This window comes from Lupinus angustifolius, unplaced genomic scaffold, assembly GCF_001865875.1.
Source record: "Lupinus angustifolius cultivar Tanjil unplaced genomic scaffold, LupAngTanjil_v1.0 Scaffold_332, whole genome shotgun sequence".
NCBI classification, from domain to species: domain Eukaryota; kingdom Viridiplantae; phylum Streptophyta; class Magnoliopsida; order Fabales; family Fabaceae; genus Lupinus; species Lupinus angustifolius.
The window spans coordinates 453387-472119 of NW_017727750.1; the positions used below are offsets into that span (position 1 = coordinate 453387).

The 18733-nt window shown below is 33.1% G+C and overlaps 1 protein-coding gene across 2 annotated transcripts; it reads left to right on the forward strand.

Annotated features, from left to right (window-relative positions):
* The first annotated feature begins 6637 nt into the window (after positions 1-6637).
* On the forward strand, positions 6638-12795 carry LOC109341030 (peptidyl-prolyl cis-trans isomerase CYP21-4-like). 2 transcript variants are annotated; one of them, XM_019578819.1, is made up of 8 exons: positions 6638-6793; positions 7284-7469; positions 8048-8087; positions 8261-8311; positions 8470-8555; positions 11277-11402; positions 11525-11675; positions 12286-12795. In XM_019578819.1, the coding sequence occupies exons 2-8, from the start codon at positions 7318-7320 to the stop codon at positions 12370-12372; spliced, it is 693 nt and encodes a 230-aa protein (XP_019434364.1). In that variant the 5' UTR covers positions 6638-6793; positions 7284-7317; the 3' UTR covers positions 12373-12795. The 2 variants fall into 2 exon arrangements, with proteins under 2 accessions (XP_019434364.1, XP_019434365.1); XM_019578820.1 differs by lacking the exon at positions 6638-6793 and adding an exon at positions 6863-7162.
* The last annotated feature ends 5938 nt before the right edge of the window (positions 12796-18733 follow it).

Consider the following 18733-nt stretch of genomic DNA (forward strand, 5'->3'; position numbering starts at 1 on the left):
TTTGTTGGTTGTCTCTTTACCTTCTACCTATAAGCGCTTCGAAGAAATCATGTTGTATGGAAATAATGATACCTTATCCTTTGAAGATGTTAAATCTAATTTATTGTCCAAAGAAAAATTTGATCTTGAAGTTAATTCTGTGGACAAGGGTGAGGGCTTAAGTGTTCGAGGTAGAACTCAAGAGAAAGGGAGTACCAATTATAAAAAGTTCAGATCCAAATCCAGAGGTCGCAAATCCAACAAAACTTGTCGCTATTGCAAGAAACCGGGGCATGACATTCCTGATTGTTTTATCTTAAAGAAAAAACAAGAAAAACAAGATAAGGGAAAATTTCAACAATCCTCTGAAGCTGCTAATATTGAAGCCAATTCTGACGGTGATATTCTTTTATCTGTTGTCTCTTATAATAATAGGAGTAAAACAGAATGGATTCTTGATTCTGGATGTACTTTTCATATGTGTCCTTATAAGGACTTATTCACCACTTTTGAACATGTTGACAGTGGTGTTGTTTTGATGGGCAATGATACCCAATGCAAAGTTGCAGGAATAGGTACTATTCAGATCAAGGCTCATGACGGTGTTGTCAGAACCTTGGCTAATGTCCGCTATATTCCAGATTTGAAGCGGAACTTAATTTCTCTTGGCACCCTAGAGTCTCTCGGGTGTAGGTATTCAGCTGAAGGTGGAGTTCTAAAGGTATTGAAAGGTGCTATGGTATTATTGAAAGCTAACCGGATTGGTAGTTTATATGTCTTGCAAGGTTCTGTTGTGACAGGTTCAACAGCTGTATCTTCTTCAATGCATGATAATGACATTACCAAATTATGGCACATGCGCCTGGGCCATATGAGTGAAAAAGGTATGCACCTTCTAAGCAAACAAGGTCATCTTGGTAAACATGGCATTGGTAAATTGGATTTTTGTAAACATTGTGTTTTTGGGAAACAGAAAAAGGTTAGTTTCTCCACTGCAACTCACCGTACCAAAGGTATTCTTGATTATATTCATTCTGACCTTTGGGGGCCTTCTAAATTTCCTTCTCATGGAGGATGTCGCTATATGATGACCATCATTGATGATTTTTCTCGCAAAGTTTGGGTTTATTTTCTGCAGCATAAAAATGAGACTTTCTCCACTTTCAAGAAGTGGAAAACTCTTGTTGAAACCCAGACAGGGAAGAAAGTGAAGAAGCTTAGAACAGACAATGGATTAGAGTTCTGCAATGGTGATTTTAATGAGTTCTGCACAAAAAATGGTATTGCTAGACACAAAACTATTCCAAGAAATCCTCAACAAAATGGTGTTGCAGAACGGATGAACAGGACTCTACTTGAGAGAGTTCGTTGTATGCTCTCAAATGCTGGGTTATGGCATCGGCGTGAATTTTGGGCTGAAGCAGCATCTACTGCTTGTTACCTGGTTAATCGTTCTCCACATTCAGCACTTGATTTCAAAATCCCAGAAGAAATTTGGTCAGGTAATCCTGTTGATTATTCTAACTTAAGAATCTTTGGATGTCCTGCTTATGCACATGTTAATGATGGTAAATTAGCTCCAAGAGCTGTTGAGTGCATATTTCTTGGTTATGCATCTGAGTCTAAAGGATATCGCTTATGGTATTCTGATGCAAAGTCACGGAAATTAATTCTTAGCAGAGATGTGACTTTTAATGAGGATGCATTTTTATCTTCTGGAAAACAATCTATTGTGTCTTCTTCTACTAGTACAGGTAATCTACAGGGTACTAGCGAGAAGGTGGAGTTGATAGTGAAACCTACAGTTCCTAATGTTGATGTTCCATCTTCCTCTACAAATCAATCTAGCATTGATGATCATTATGTTGATTGTGATGACAGTACAACTTCTCCTATTCATCAGCAAGAAGATGATTATTGTATTGCTCGAGACAGAACCAGAAGACTAATTAAAAGGCCAGCTAGATACACTGATGGTGATAATTTAATTGCTTATGCATTGTCAGTTGCACAAGAGGTAAATGATGATGTTGAACCTGCCAGCTATACAGAAGCTGTTTCTTGTGTTGATTCGTCACAGTGGCTAGTGGCTATGAATGAAGAGATTGAAAGTCTTCATAAGAATGGTACTTGGGCTTTGACAGAGCTTCCCGAAGGCAAACGACCATTACGATGTAAATGGATCTATAAGAAGAAAGACGGTATTCCCGGGGTTGAAGATCCAAGATGCAAAGCACGACTAGTTGTTAAAGGTTTTAATCAAAAGGAAGGTATTGACTTTAATGAGATATTCTCACCTGTTGTTCGTCATACTTCTATACGTGTTTTGCTTGCTTTTGTTGCTTTATTTGATTTGGAGTTGGAGCAACTTGATGTAAAGACAGCTTTTCTACATGGAGAGCTGGAAGAAGAAATTTACATGGAACAACCTGAAGGATTTATTGTTCCTGATAAGGAGCATCTTGTCTGTCGATTGAAGAAATCATTATATGGCCTTAAGCAAGCTCCCAGACAATGGTACATGAGGTTTGATTCTTTTATGATTGGGCAAGGTTATTGCAGGAGTCAATTTGATGACTGTATTTATTTCCAGAAATTTCCAAATGAATCATTCATATACTTGTTACTGTATGTTGATGATATGCTAATTGCTTCACGTGACAAGTCTTTGATCCGGAAATTGAAAATTCAACTCAATAATGAGTTTGAGATGAAAGAATTAGGTGCAGCCAAGAAAATTCTTGGTATGGAGATTCACAGGGATCGTCAAGCTGGTAAATTGTTTTTATCCCAAGAGAAATATATTGAAAGAGTGCTTGAAAGGTTTAATATGAATAATTGTAAACCTGTTTCTACTCCACTTGCTGCACATTTCAAGTTATCTTTAGATCTTTGCCCACATACAGAGGAAGAGATGGAGCGTATGTCACATATTCCTTATGCTAGTGCAGTTGGTAGTCTTATGTATGCTATGGTGTGCACTAGACCTGATTTAGCATATGCTGTTAGCATGGTAAGTCGATATATGCATAATCCTGGAAAGGATCATTGGAGTGCTGTAAAATGGATTTTTCGGTATCTAAAAGGTACTTCTGGTATTGGCTTGGTATTTGACAGAAACAAGGCTACAACTGATGACGTTGTAGGTTATGTTGATTCGGATTATGGTGGTGATATTGACAGAAGGAGGTCTCTTTCTGGTTACATCTTTACTCTCTGTAATAGTGCTATTAGCTGGAAAGCTACTCTTCAGTCCATTGCTGCATTGTCTACGACTGAAGCAGAATATATTTCAGCAACGGAGGGTGTGAAGGAGGCTATTTGGCTCCGAGGTTTGGTAAATGAACTTGGTCTAATACAGGGTGTTCTTACAGTGTTTTGTGATAGTCAAAGTGCTATTCATTTGACCAGGAATAATCGTTATCATGACAAGACCAAACACATTGATATAAAACGTCACTTTATCCGAGATATTGTTGCTATTGGTGAAATTATGGTGGAAAAGATTCACACATCAGAGAATCCAGCAGATATACTTACCAAGCCACTTCCGAATACCAAGTTCCAACTTTGCTTGGACTTGGTTGGTCTCTACAGCACTTGAGTGCCCTTCGGGGCATTATTTGGCGATGAGCAACTTATCAAATTCGAGCCAAGGTGGAGATTGTTAGATGCCTCTCATTACTATGCCTTAAAAGAATTTTATGACAATTTTATGGCTCTCTTTAAGGGCATTTTATGTCACTTTTATGGCTTTGTTTCCAAGCATCCAATGCTTGGAATCCAAGATACCAAGACTTTGCTTGCCTATAAAAGGACACATATAGAGAGCTTCAAAATCATCTTCACAACACACAACATCTCTTTCATTTACACATATATTGTGAGTGCATTCTTGGTGAGAATTCTTGTTCCATTTGAGAGAGTATTTGTGAGAAAAAATATTGTCATTTGTCCTCATCATTATAAGAGGATTTCTTGTACTCTTCTTTTTTACATAGTGGAATTTTGCTCTTGATCGCCCGTGGTTTTTTTCCTCTCACACTGAGGGGTTTTTCCACGTTAAATCTTGTGTGTTATTTTCTTTATCCTTTACTTGCTTCTCTTTTGTTCTCAATTGATTCAATCCTGTGCTTCCGCATTGTGCTCTAACCTTAACAAGTGGAATCAGAGCTCTTACTAAATTGAGAATTTCAAAATGTCTGCAAAATTTGACATTGAGAAGTTTGATGGCAAAATTAGCTTTTCTATTTGGCGAGTCCAAATGAGGGCCGTTCTTATCCAGAGCGGATTAAAGAAAGCTTTAGATGGGAAGTCAAAGAAACCAGTTTCCATGACCGATGATCAATGGGACTCTATCCTTAACAACATCTTATTCTTCACAACCAACTTCCTCTCTCATTTCTAAAAGTTATCCACGTTCAAACTCATTCAACACATCTTTTCTCATTCCCCAATAAGAGAACAAACATTTTTTTGAATTATAAACATCCTCTCAACCCAATGTTTATCTTCTCCAAAACCACTTCAAATCTTTGCTCTCTCACTCATTATTGAATAATGCCAAAAGTGACTGCCAAACCTTCCCGAAATTGTCTCTTTGGATTTCAACCACTAATGGTAGGTAGTTGAAAATAAAATGTAACCATGTTATCCAATCAAACGTGACAATTTGTTGTTTTTTTTGCTTTTATCCTAGATTTCTATTGTTGGTGGTATATTGTATTTTATGTTATAATTATATTACTCTTTCTCATTCTAAATTGAGGTTTGATTTTAAGTTGTTTCACTTAATTTGGTTGATTCTGAAAATGTCTCTCACATATTCGACAAAATGTTTCTTTCACCATGATCATCTTCTCAAAGATGAATTTAATATGGTAAGTTGCACAACAATTCTTATTTAAGAAATATTGACATACTATGGTCTCTGATGTCTTCTTCCAAGAAATGAATGTTGGATTTCAGAATAAGTTTTATCTCTTAAAATAGCATAAAAGACATGGACATTATGAATGTTGGATTTCAGAATAAGTTATATCTTTTAACTATTCAATTTTATTTTTTGGACTTATCTTACATGTTTTCTTTGTACCTATCTTTTATAGTTTAGTTATATTTATTGACTACATTGTTTTCTATAATCTGCATGTTTTGCAACACAATATTTTTTTTTATCATGTCTCATTTATTGCCAACATTGTTTTCATTTTTTGCCAAAATCGTTTTCAATATTCTGCATGTTTTGCAAAACATTGGCTTATCTGCATGATTTATTGCCAACATTTTTTCTATAATTTGCATGATTTATTTCTACTTCATCATGAAACTAAACATTTGTAATACATGTTGTAAACATATGACATATTACTAACGAATAATGATAATGGAAAGTCAAGTGCATGTTTTAGCACTTATTTTTAGTAGTAAAAGAGTAATTTTATTTTAATCAAAAGGATAAATGTATTATTGAAAGTTGTATTTCCTTTTGTTTTTTAAAGTATTTGCCTCTCCATTAATTGAGAGGATCCTAACTCATTACTAACATTTGTGGAACTTAATCCATGTTATACATGTTACTTTGTTACCATGATTTTTGCACGTAATTTCTGTTCAATGTTACACTTTATCTATGGCTTTGTCCTCATTTAAAAATACAAGAATGTAATTTCATTGTCTTTGTTTGTCATTATCTATTTTCTTTTTAAGTGGGAATGCTCAATACATATCCTTTTGTTGCTCTTATCCAAAAATGAGTTATTATTTAATTGACAAGAGGTTAAACAATTCACAACAACTATGTATGAAAATAAAAAACGGTCCATTTATGGAGATTGAGCAAGCCAAAAAGATAGATTATGTTTGTTGCAATAACATCGATGATTTATCATATATGAATTTAATGAAAACATGATCTTGAGGGGTAAAGCAAGAGTACAATTGAGTTTATTTCCCCCTCATTCTTATCAAGTGCATAAGAGATAGTAGAGTTTGTGAGATTGAAATCACAATTCAATAGGAAACAGGTATCAACACAAGGCAAATAGGTGTATTATAAAAGGTAATATGTTTCGAGTTACATTAACTTCAGGGTAACATTTTCAACTATAAACTTTTGATTTATTTAGTGCTATACATTATTGGTCATTTTATTGTATTCATATTAAGATTATATTTATACTAAAATATCTTCCTCATATTCATGTCTAGATTATATTTGTCCTAAAAAGAGCTAATTGGTGTAACATGTTATATACAAAATATTTTTATCATTATTTCTTTCACTCATTATACTTATCACAATTTTGTATAGAGGAAGAAAGGTAGAAGAGACAAAATAAGAGATAAAGTTAAAAGTGTCAATAAAAGTATTTAATTACAAATTTTAATATTTAACCTAAATTATCATATTTAACATTTATAACATGTAGATTATACATTATAAACAATAGGAAAGCGAATTGACAGGCACGATAGTACCTGTCAACACGCTAGTATAGAGTAAGTAAATTCATTTACTATTTTTTTAATATAAATAAATGATGAATGAAGTTAATATAAATGTTTATACAAAATATTCATATTTAATGTACATAAAAAAAGAATATTCATAATCAACCACAAGGCAAAGTTGGATAATTGTGACCTAAATCCTGGTATCAGTTACAACTTTCATAGTTGAAACAAAGAACATACAACAAAACAAATTAATGTTCCTTCTGTTTCGTAAAATCCAACATCGTATTCGATTCATTCTCTTCGATCCACTCAGTGCCTGACCTCACCTTCTCTTCTTCACACACCCCTTTCTCAAGTTCCACCCTTTTTATTTTTATTTATTTTCCCTTTTTAAAATATTGTTTAAATTAAATCTAATTAGTAAAATTTAAGTTCTATGCCATATTAGGGTTTATAGAATTAATGGGTATGGATTATTTTACATTATTTTCAACTCTATTTAATGAAGTTTTTTACTTTTGCCCAAATCTTACTGTATGCAACTTTGTCTGCGTTAGTTTTGCTTGTTGGATTTTAACTTGTATTCAATTTTGAATTTTCTCTTTATGCTGATTGAGTTTGAGGGAAAAACATCTTGCTATGGAAAGAGGGTAGTTGAAAGTTTCAATCTTTAAGCTACGGGGTTTACTTGGTGTAAATCAAGTATAACAATTTGGTGGTTTTGGTATTGAATAAATTCATTGTTTACTTTGTTTTTTGTTGATATTCATCATAGTCTTTTCTTGATTGATTTGTTTGTGCTTTTGTTTCTAACCCTTGACTTTATTTTCCTAATTGGAAATTAGTGACGCCATTAATTGAAACTGAAGATTGGGCTAAATGGCGAGGATCAAGCCTCAGGCTCTCCTGCAGCAAAGCAAAAGGAAGAAGGGGCCTTCGCGCATAAGTGCCACGACTATTTTATTTTACGCATTAATTCTTGTCTTGGTTGCGTTCTTCCTGTTTGCTACGTATAGACATTGGTCCAACAGGTTAGTACAGGATTTTATGTTATATCTGTGAAGGCAGATTCACAGTGTGAGAAATTGTATTTGATGTATTCTTTTTTCCCCAACAAAAAAATGCTGAAAGATGTGTTAGAAATTGATACTTGGTGAAATTAAGCTGTAGCTTTATCTCGACTTAAGATTTGTTCAGCATGAAATGCGACTGATGATATACTGAATGCTGTAATGATAAAGAGGAACTTCTGAAATTTGCAGTTTGTTGTTAGGGAATATGTTTTACTGCCGTCGTGGTTGAACTGCACATATTCTGTGGTGCTTGATCCTTAGCTTCATTGAGATGTTACTTAAGTTTATCATTTGTCCTGTTCATAAGAATTTTTTTAAACATGTTCTAACACTTTTCTATTTTTACATCGATTTTTTCAAGTGATTTTCATTCTTAACGAGGTGAGTATGGAACAGCATTGGTAATGAGTTTTGATATGATCGTCGGAGTAGATGATGATTATTGCTTTTTACAGGATATTTCCTTTTTCTCATAGGATAGGACCTTTAGATAGCTTCAACTGTTGCCTAACAATTCATTTCTTATGTATGTTCAGGTCAAGATTTCGATCAGTGAATCAAATGACAGACGCAGAGGTACATCCTTAAATGCATTATAAAAATTTTCATAATGATTGAGGCATTTTTATATTTGCTTGTTATCTGATACCCTTTCCAAGTCCTTTCTTCATCTTATTCGAAGCTGTATATTATGTTTGTGTTTGTGAGTATAATCAATTATTTTCTTATTCAAACTACTTTTTCGGTAGGGGGAAAGTACTTTTGTAGACTCGAGGAAATCTGACCTACCTGGATATGCTGTAAGTTTTGTTTACTAAACTGCAGTAATTCCTTGTTTTTGAAAGTTCTCTAGTCAACTTAAATTTCAGTGATATGTAGGATGCTCATTAATTAAAATTGTTATATGAAAAATGAAAATTTTCTCATAACCTGGCTTCCTTTTTCATCGTTACTATAGGTTTTAAATACCTCTAAAGGCTCTATTATAGTAGAACTGCACAAGGAAAGTGCCCCTGAAGTTGTTGATGAATTCATTGACTTATGGTGAGTACTTTTCTTTCCCTTTATCCAGTCTATACTTCCTATAATATATTTCCTAATTAATCACTTTCTGCAAAAATATTTCTAAAACTAAAAAAAAATAGGACATATGTCATCATTTTAGTTGCTGGAGGAGATAACTTATCTCCTGGTATGAGGAGATACTTTATTCTCTTTAATTATATTTATAGCATTTCCCTGTGTCTATACTCTTCATTACACATAAGATTTAATGAATTGGTATAAATCCTTATGTTTGTATGATTCAGAAATATATTCTAATTGTATTTACTGCTATCACGGCAAGGGTCAACCTTGAGCCTATATCATTTCACTTCACCTTGTTGTTGTTACTCAACATACCTTCGCCCTCGAGGCAGGTGTCAGTTCCTCAATGTATAATTTTTAGATGATATAGTCTTAATGGGAGAGTCGGCAGACGGAATAAATTGTAAACTAGAATACCAGTGACTGAGTTGAAAATTGGAGATTACAAGTCACACAATTTAGATATCTTGGACTGTAAGAAAATGAAAAAGAAGAAGAGAAAGTAGAGAGAAAACCCTAAATCAGTGAGAGAGAAAGAAAACTGATTTGTAACTAACTTTATTGTTAGTTATTTCTTAATTCTGAAAAGTTACAAATGAATAGCGTACTCATTTCTATTTATAGACAATGAGTAGCTCTTTAGGTAAAGCTAATAACTAACTCTTATAACAAGAGTGTAACTACTTAATACAAGATGTAAGGTTTATTAGCTATTTCTAATGTGGACCTATCATACACAGTGATTAAGACATAAATGGAGATTTAAATCATAGGAATCAAGATTATGGATGACATGGAGGAGTGCTTTTTGCTACACCGTGTTGGTGCCATGTCACATTTCGAACATGTGTCTGACACTAATGCTTGGCAACACATTATGACACGTGTCTAATTTATAAATTAGTTTTACTGGCTCTAATATAGTTAAGGGCCTAAGGCACAGTGGAAGACAACTTTATACGGTGTGGACACAACTCTTTAAAATTTGGAACACCTAAAGTATTCAGTACAGACAGTGACATAGACACAAACATGATATGAGCTTGGGGACACTGAATCTAAAAGTTGTAGGACTTGAACGTAAATGCCATGTTCACGTCTTACAACTTTTAGACATATCATGTCGCGTGTCTATGTTACTGTTTGTACGGCATACTTTAGGTGTTATCAGTGATTGAAAGATATCTATCAAGTTAGAACAAAATTTGCTGCATAAGACAAGTGGTGCTTTATAATAGTGAATTTTCGGCAGTAAAGTACCAACAAAAGGATTAGTTTGGTTGAAATGACATGTTGCACTGGATGGGTGGGTATACAAGAAAAGATAAGATCAACAATGGATGTATTAGAGGTAAAGTAGGAATTACACCTGTTAAGGAAAAGAGTGTAGAATCACGCCTAAGATGGTTTGGACATTTGAGAAAAAGACCAATGGAATCCCTAGTTAGAAGAGTTAATAGGATGAAGGGCAACCCGATTATTTGACATGGATGAGAACCATGAAAATCTCTACGTTAAATTGTTAGGAAGGATTTAGTTTTAAATGGCCTCTTGGAAGGTTTGGTTTGTGAAAAAACAGTAACTTTTTTTTTGTCCATGTAGTAGACCCCATTTATTTATATCTGGACAATTTTAGCTAAAATATTTTCATCCTTGAAATTTGTCAACTCGTTATGGAACTTTCATTTAAGATTCAAAGTCTTCTCCATAATAATGTCACATCCATAGTAGTTAAGATCGCGATTTAACTCGTAGGATCAGTAGATCTTACGAGTTTTCAAGAGCTAGCGAGTTGCTTGCCCATATTGAAAGTAGATGTAATAACTTTCGGAAAAACAGAAGTGGTGTTTGGTTTGTTTGTTTTTCTTTTCATTTTTAGTTGATACATTTTCACTAATAATTTAAAACAAATGTCATTGATTTTAATTTTGATATTTTTTCAAACTTTTGTAATTGAAATGTTTTGAAAACACATGAAAATGAAAACAGCGAAAAAAAAAAAAACACCCCAAACTTTTTTCATTGTAATTTATGGTGTGGGTTGGAACATTAATATTAATAGTATTATGAATATTATTGTTAGGCTTGGAGTGTTACTATGCTGGACTTCTGTAAGTGGTAGGTGCTACATTTCTACTCGACCTAGATTATTAGTATAAATAAGGGCATTATTAGGTCAGCATTATGTATCAGAATTATTCAGAATCCTGATAGTGAAATATGTTCTTGTTTTTGTCCTCTCCATTGAATCCCTCAAATTTCAATAATAGAAATTGTTTAACATGTTCTGTAAGACTTGCTAAATTTTCTTATGGATTTTTTTTTGTAGATGTTACTTTCATTTGCTGAATGTGTACTTATTAGTTTTGTGTCATTTAACTTGCTTATCATAGAATATAAAGAGGTTCTTTGAAGCCTTGTGAATTGTGACAGTTTGGAAACTGAGTTGAGCACCATAACTTTGAGTGCTTCATATAGCATACTGTCCTAGCATCCTAAAAAGCTAATGGAAACTTCAGTGCGATGCAGCTCTATGGTTGGACTGATATTTTTCTAACTTTTATGGATTTCAATTCACATTGATAGTGTATTTATAAGTGTTTTCTTAAATGTAAAACTTCTTTGAGTTAATTCTCTGCTTATGGTTCCATCCTAAACTACAATTTGCCTTTGCAGCCAAAAACGGCACTTCAATGGGATGCTTTTTCACCGCGTGATTAAACACTTCGTGATTCAGGCAGGGGATAATGAAGGAGCAGGAGCTACCGAAGATTGGAAGTTGACAGGAAAGAAACATACAAGGTTTTCTTATTCTTTCGGTTTTTTCAATTAATTTTCTGATATATCCTTAGACCATCCTTGTGATGATCAATTTGTGAGTTGTATACTTTTTCTAATTAATAGATACTGTGATCATTTACTAGCATGAAACATGAAGCGTTCATGCTTGGAACTTCCAAGGGCAAACACTCAAACAAAAGATTCGATCTTTTCATTACAACTGCGCCGATACCAGATCTAAATGAGAAGCTTATTGTGTTTGGGCAAGTTATCAAGGGAGAAGATGTTGTTCAGGTGACTAGTTTTACTTTACTCTCATCTATGCCTGTAACATTCTGTGAAAATTTTGGTTCCCTTTCCCTTTGTTGCTTATTTTGTGCTTTTCCTTATCCTATTAGTTAAGAAGAAGACTTTCTGCACATATTTTCATGTGTTGGCTGTTAATGGTGCTCATTATTTATTAATTTGAAACTATGAATAAAAAAAGCTACTCAGTGCACGAGACTCCCACTTAGTGGGGTCTGGAGAGGTTAGATGTACGCAGTCTTACCTGCAGAGAGGTTGTCTCCAGGATTTAACCTGTGACCTCAAGGTCACTAAGCAACAACCTTACCATTGCGTCAAACTCACCCTCTTATTTTAAAACTATAAATCCAGGTTAAAAATGTTCAATGCCATTTTTGTTGATTTTTCATGTATTTGTAAATACTTTTTAAAACAAGTAATAAATACGAAAATGGTTATACAAGGTACATACCGTATCAACATTGGCCTGTTTCAAGGTTGTATTACTTAATTTTTCTTATGTCTACAAAACCATTATGGTTATCAATGGTTGCAAATGGTGCAAAATCAGTTTTATGATTACGCGGCTAATATGGAATGTTACATAATCCTGTACCAGGAAATTGAAGAAGTGGATACAGATGAACACTACAAACCTAAAATTTCTATTGGAATACTGGATGTGTCTCTTACACAAAAGATATGAAGGTTCTCTGCCAGATCAAGAGGGTAACGACATCTCATATTTCTTTGCCGATGATTTACTCTACTCCTGGCAAATCTTTGCTACAGAGATGATGATAAAGAGGACTTTACCTGGGGTTCATCAATCAAGTTTCTAAGCCTTGATGTTGTTTTTGCTATTGAAGGTTTTACATGTTAATACAGGGATTATGCATTCTATTCTTACCTCTAATGTTATTTTTGTTTTCTTTCTGTAAAAAGGGAGGGTGGGGTTTTGCAATTACTTGCATGGTTTGGTAGTATAATATTTTCTGTTAGAATATTACGACGTCGTCTGAATTCCACATATTGAGATAAAAGTTTGGTTGTTATTGTCTTATTCTGACATTACTCTTCTTTTGTAGCTTCAAATCTTCTATGAGATCACAAAATAATTTTATTTTCCCTCCCTATGTTGCTCATGTATCTCCTGTTTCCCTCAATTTTGTGGTGAGCTAAAATGGTAAGCTTTGCAATGATGCTCAAGAGATATTTCAGGTTAAGGAAGCATGATCACACCAGTTTTGTTATCTCTACTATACGTAAGCAAAATCAGAGACATTTATTTTAAAGCATGGTACATCACAAATCTAATGTAGGTTTCAATGTTACTAAGAAATGTTGTACAAAGAACATTTCTTCAACCAAAATGCATTAATTTTTGTAGTGGTTAGGAATCGAACTATTCCTTTAGTAATTATTTTCAAAGTTAGGAATAATGAATTACACTTGTGAGAGCATTTAAAGACTTCACATTAACAACTCATTCATCCTCATTGGCAACTGTAGCTAAAGTATCTAAGCTTAATAATGTCAGTTTTTCTGATAGCCTAATGATCTTTAACAGTGTAGATAAATGCACTATTGAATTGATTATGAGTACTGTGCAGGAATTTTCAGACACAACTGTTGAAACCAATAACAAAGAATCTCTGATGTTCCATTGTGTCCCAACAAATAGACTAATTTGGAGTGTTAATTAGTGGAGAAGATAGTAGCTAGAATCAAATGTTGGGCCACAAGACAATTGTGTTACATTGGTAGGCTTCAATTAATCAACTATGTTTTGTTGTCATTCCATTCTTATTGGACTCAAGCATATGTGATGCCCCAGATTTTAATTAGGCCAATTGAAAACCAATTCAGGAACTTCCTTTGCATTAAAGGAAATTCAGGTGAACCTCTATTCTTGATTAGTTGCAATGATGTTTGTGAAGATAAGAAGCATTATGGGTTAGGCATTAAAGATGTTAAAATCTGGAATGAAGCATCTATTGTGAAACAAATTTGGTATTGTGAATGTTAATCCAATGCCTCTTGGCACTGTAAATTTGAGATGGACTCCAAAATAGTCAATGGAAGAACTCAGAATGGAAAGTACTAAGTTGTATGTGTCTATAAAGGGAGGAAATTCACTTACTCCATATCTTAACCACCAATTCTACGAAAATCCAATGGTTTGAATTAGTAAATAGATCTAAACAATTTAATTTCCATATAATTGATGGCTAAGATATGGGGTAAGTTTTTTAAACTTACTCTTAGGGTAAGTAGACATCATATAAGGGTTTTGGGTCCAATGATATGGGAGAAGAAGTAACACTCCTAAACATTCCTTTCTAAGTTAGCTAGTGGCTTGGAATAGGATCTTTAACAATTAACATAGGCATGCATGATGTGATACATGTGTTTTATGTTTTTTGGAGAACATTAGACAAGGAACCATTTATTTTTTAAATGCTTTCTGCAATGTTTTATTTAATAGATCTTCATTCTTCTTCTTAAGTATGGAAATTTGATATGTCATGTACAAGATTTGACTAAAAAAGTCCAGGAAAATAATTTACCCACGAACTTGTTGCCTGAAAGAATGAGAAATCTAGGATTTTCAACTTTTTTTAGGTTGGAATGTTGGATTCCTATATGAATATTAAATTTTGGGTGTGAATGACGTATGTACCCTCCTTTTATTTCTCATTTTTTCAGCCATAGATATTTTTGAAAATTGAATCATATTATAAAAAATATATACATTAAAGGTATCACACATTCACATGCATGTGCTAATGTTATCCCTTATATCAAACACCATACAATGGTCCCTCATAATGCTAGTAAAGTGGTAACCATTAATAGCATCAAAGGGTGAAACTCTTCTTTTGTAGGAGTAGAGGACACAAGAGGCATCACGTTGTTAAGGTGAAATAATAGTGCTACAAAATGTGGCTGAAACGTCTTCAGTAAACAGTAGCTGATAGTAACAAGTTTTTTTTTTACTTCACTTTCTCTTTAGAAAGATGTATTAAATAAAAGTAGCTTCAAAATCTGAGAAAAATTCACTAAAAGGAGCTTCTAAAAAAGAACCCCAATTTTGGAGTTTCTCCGAGCATGTTAAAAAAATAGTCCCCTCTTCAATCACCATTGACACGAATTCTATCAATTCTTTTTAAAAAGTCACTTTTTTTATATTTGTTTTTCATCCCTCAAACACATTTCTACACTAAAACCACAATGTTGCCGCTTCTCAACACAATGGCCATAAACCCCTACATATGCCATATAGTATTGATTCTGATGAAGATCTCAACTTTAGTAATCATTATAGCCATGTGGGAAACTCAGCAACAAAGAAAAGGAAGATACTACAAGGATGCAGTCGTGTAAATTTTTTATGATTAAAAAGTATTTTTCAATTTAATATGGCTAAAAATATTTTTTAATTTGATGTGACCCAAATTACATATTAGTTCAGTTGTGGTCACATACCCCTATTACTATCATTGCTTTCATCTCCACCATCACAACTTCTCATATCACTACCACCCCAAACACCACTACCGAAACTATAACCATCACTTACTACCACCAATTCAACAATGACATCAACTAGAATCACAACCACAATGATAGTGGTATTTGTTTGAAATTTGACTCGTTATTTAGCTCGACAAACTTAGTTCATGAGCCAAATGAGGAAAAATTGAACTCGTTAAATAAATGAGTCGAACTTGAGTTGGATATAATTCAACTCGTTAGGTTCATAATCTGAATCGATATATATATATATATATATATATATATAACTACTTTGTATGTTTATTATGACCCATACATTATTTTTATAGTTATTGTTATTATATATATAAATAAGATTATATTTATATATATAAAACCTTTTGCAGTATTTTTCAAAATTTAATTAATTATTTAAGTTGTTCAAACGAGTCATTTGAACTGAATCGAATAGTTAACAAACTTTAACCGAGTCGAACTCGAGCTAAAAAATAATTTGTATCAAACTCGGGTCGAGTTTCGAGCTGAGCAAATCCTTATTGAGCCGAGCTCTAGTTTGACTCGTAATAATAGGTGCCACAAGGTAACAATGTTGGGTGTCATGTAAGAGTGAAAGTGACAATTGAGTGTACTAATTATGATGGTGAAAAGGTCGACAATTGTGAACACCAATAAAAGAGGTAGTGAAAAGCTTGAGAAATTATAAGTTTGATAATAACTTTTTGAAATCTCAAGAACTTAATTTTGAAATTGAATTTATAAAACTGAAAACTAGTTTTGATTTCTACAAATCCCTGAACTAAAAACCACTCTAAACGAGGCTTTACCCTCACTTTAGAAGAGCTAAATCCTTCTATGAAATTACTTTTTGTGGATTTCTTTGTTGTTGTTTTCTTTACAAATCAAAATACTTGTTATATGTATAATGTATATATGTATACATATATAACGTATATAAAAGGGGAGGCCAAGTATACCGGCTCACATGTAGCGAGGTGTAGGGAATGCAGATGGATGCGTCCTTACCATCTCAAGCGACGAAGTTGTTTCATTACTTGAACTATTTAATCATAATACATTTTGGTCATTCTGAAGATTTAGTATAGCCTTAAACTATTAAATCAATATCTTATTGGGATCTGTTGGACTAGACTGCGACCGAGAGCCTCCAACCACCAGGGAGTTCCATTGTTATGGGTATGGGAAGAGTGAAGAGTGAAGAGTCACAAGTGAGACACCACGTCTTGAACCAAAACCTTAAGGCATTACATTACACCAAATTTTGCATGTTGTGGAGGTTTTTGTGTGGAGGTTATTCAAACCTCCCCAAATAAATCAAATGAGGCGGGCAGTGGATTAACTAAAAATATAGTGGAGGTTTTTATTTAATTTATGGAGGTTTTCAACCTCTACTGTCAATTTATAAAAAAAAAACTACATATCCATTACTTTCTCTTTACAAAAAAACTCTCTCTCTCACGCCCAAACCCTCTTCTCCAAAAACTCACCATTTCAGAAACCCTATTCTCAAAGCAGTGACTCCTCTCTCTTTTCTATTTCTTCATACAGGTAACACCTCTCTCTTCTCTCTTTCTTCAATCTTCGCTCTCTCTGATTTCAATGCTCCTTCCTATTTTTTCGAAGGTCTTTTCAGGTTTCGATTTGTTTTACCTTTGCTTATATTTGTCAAAACTGTTTTGGTTACCGGTGGAGTTGGTTACATCGGTAGCCACACCGTCCTTCAGCTTCTCCTCAGCGGTTACAAGGTTGCTGTCGTTGATAACCTTCACGATTCTTCTGAAATCGCCATCAAGAGTTTGAAGGAACTTTCATTTTATAAGGTGTGGGACCATTTTCTATTGTTTTATTTTATTGAAGAAAAGAAGAATTCCTTGCATGGTTATCAGGATATAATTTTTTTACCTTGATTTGGGGTTAATAATTGTTTTTATTTGAATTGGAATTAAGTAGTAATTTTCTTTAATTCCAATTCAAATATGTGAATATGTGAATCGACGTGTTCAAGATTCAAAGTGTCTGCCTGTAGAGAGTGACACTTTCAACCCAAGGTTCGTGATTTCAAGGCTCTGCGTTCGCGATTCACGTTTCAAGCTTCCTTCGCCGCTCACCATAGTTTTCAATTACAATTTGAATCATATCTCTCCGTTGAAGCTATCGTTGGATCTTTGTCGGGGAAGGAAGCAACACTTGTTAAAGTGGGTTGTGAAAGGGTGATTATAACCCTGAATTCAAATAAACCTTCGTGTAAATACATGTTCAAAATAGTCATTTAAAAAACGCATATTATAAAATTGGAAATACCAAAAGATTCTCCATTTGCAATGACAGAAATTAAAAATGGCTAATAACCTGAATAACCAAACCCTTTTTCGTAAAAACCTGTTGATGATTACAATGATCATGCAACAAGCATTAAAAGTATTATACATGAAGTATAATTACTAAATTGACAAACCAAAATTGAAGTGAATAGGAAAGAGTTATGTATATATAAATATAATTATAATGTTAGAATTTTTTTAGAAAGACAAAGTAAATATAAAGACAAATATACTCATTTATAATTCAAGTGTCAATAATATAAGATGTTTATAATGGTAATAACATCAACTCTTCAATTCTTACTAAGATAGTATATTTATATGGGATGAATCCACTTAATCTATAAGGAAATTAAAAAAAGTTATTAACTATCTATCATAATAAAATCTAATATTTGAACTAGTCAATAAACTATTAGATTTCCACAGAATGATGAAGATATTAAGTAATTTTTTTAAATTTACATATAGAGTAAGTAAATTTATTTATTATTTTTTTTAATATAAATAAATGATGAATGAGGTTAATATAAATGTTTATACAAAATATTCATATTTAATGTACACAAAAAAAGAATATTCATAATCAACCACAAGGCAAAGTTGGATAATTGTGACCTAAATCCTGGTATCAGTTACAACTTTCATCGTTGAAACAAAGAACATACAACAAAACAAATTAATGTTCCTTCTGTTTCGTAAAATCCAACATCGTATTCGATTCATTCTCTTCGATCCACTCAGTGCCTGACCTCACCTTCTCTTCTTCACACACCCCTTTCTCAAGTTCCACCCTTTTTATTTTTATTTATTTTCCCTTTTTAAAATATTGTTTAAATTAAATCTAATTAGTAAAATTTAAGTTCTATGCCATATTAGGGTTTATAGAATTAATGGGTATGGATTATTTTACATTATTTTCAACTCTATTTAATGAAGTTTTTTACTTTTGCCCAAATCTTACTGTATGCAACTTTGTCTGCGTTAGTTTTGCTTGTTGGATCTTAACTTGTATTCAATTTTGAATTTTCTCTTTATGCTGATTGAGTTTGAGGGAAAAACATCTTGCTATTGAAAGAGGGTAGTTGAAAGTTTCAATCTTTAACCTACGGGGTTTACTTGGTGTAAATCAAGTATAACAATTTGGTGGTTTTGGTATTGAACAAATTCATTGTTTACTTTGTTCTTTCTTTATAGTGATAAAAATAA

Excerpts from the sequence above, each read along its gene's own strand:
- LOC109341030 (XM_019578819.1), top strand. The coding sequence starts at position 7,318 with ATGGCGAGGATCAAGCCTCAGGCTCTCCTGCAGCAAAGCAAAAGGAAG. Across the intron at positions 7,470-8,047 it reads TATAGACATTGGTCCAACAG|GTCAAGATTTCGATCAGTGA; the intron begins GTTAGTACAGGA and ends ATGTATGTTCAG. Across the intron at positions 11,676-12,285 it reads AGGGAGAAGATGTTGTTCAG|GAAATTGAAGAAGTGGATAC; the intron begins GTGACTAGTTTT and ends ATCCTGTACCAG.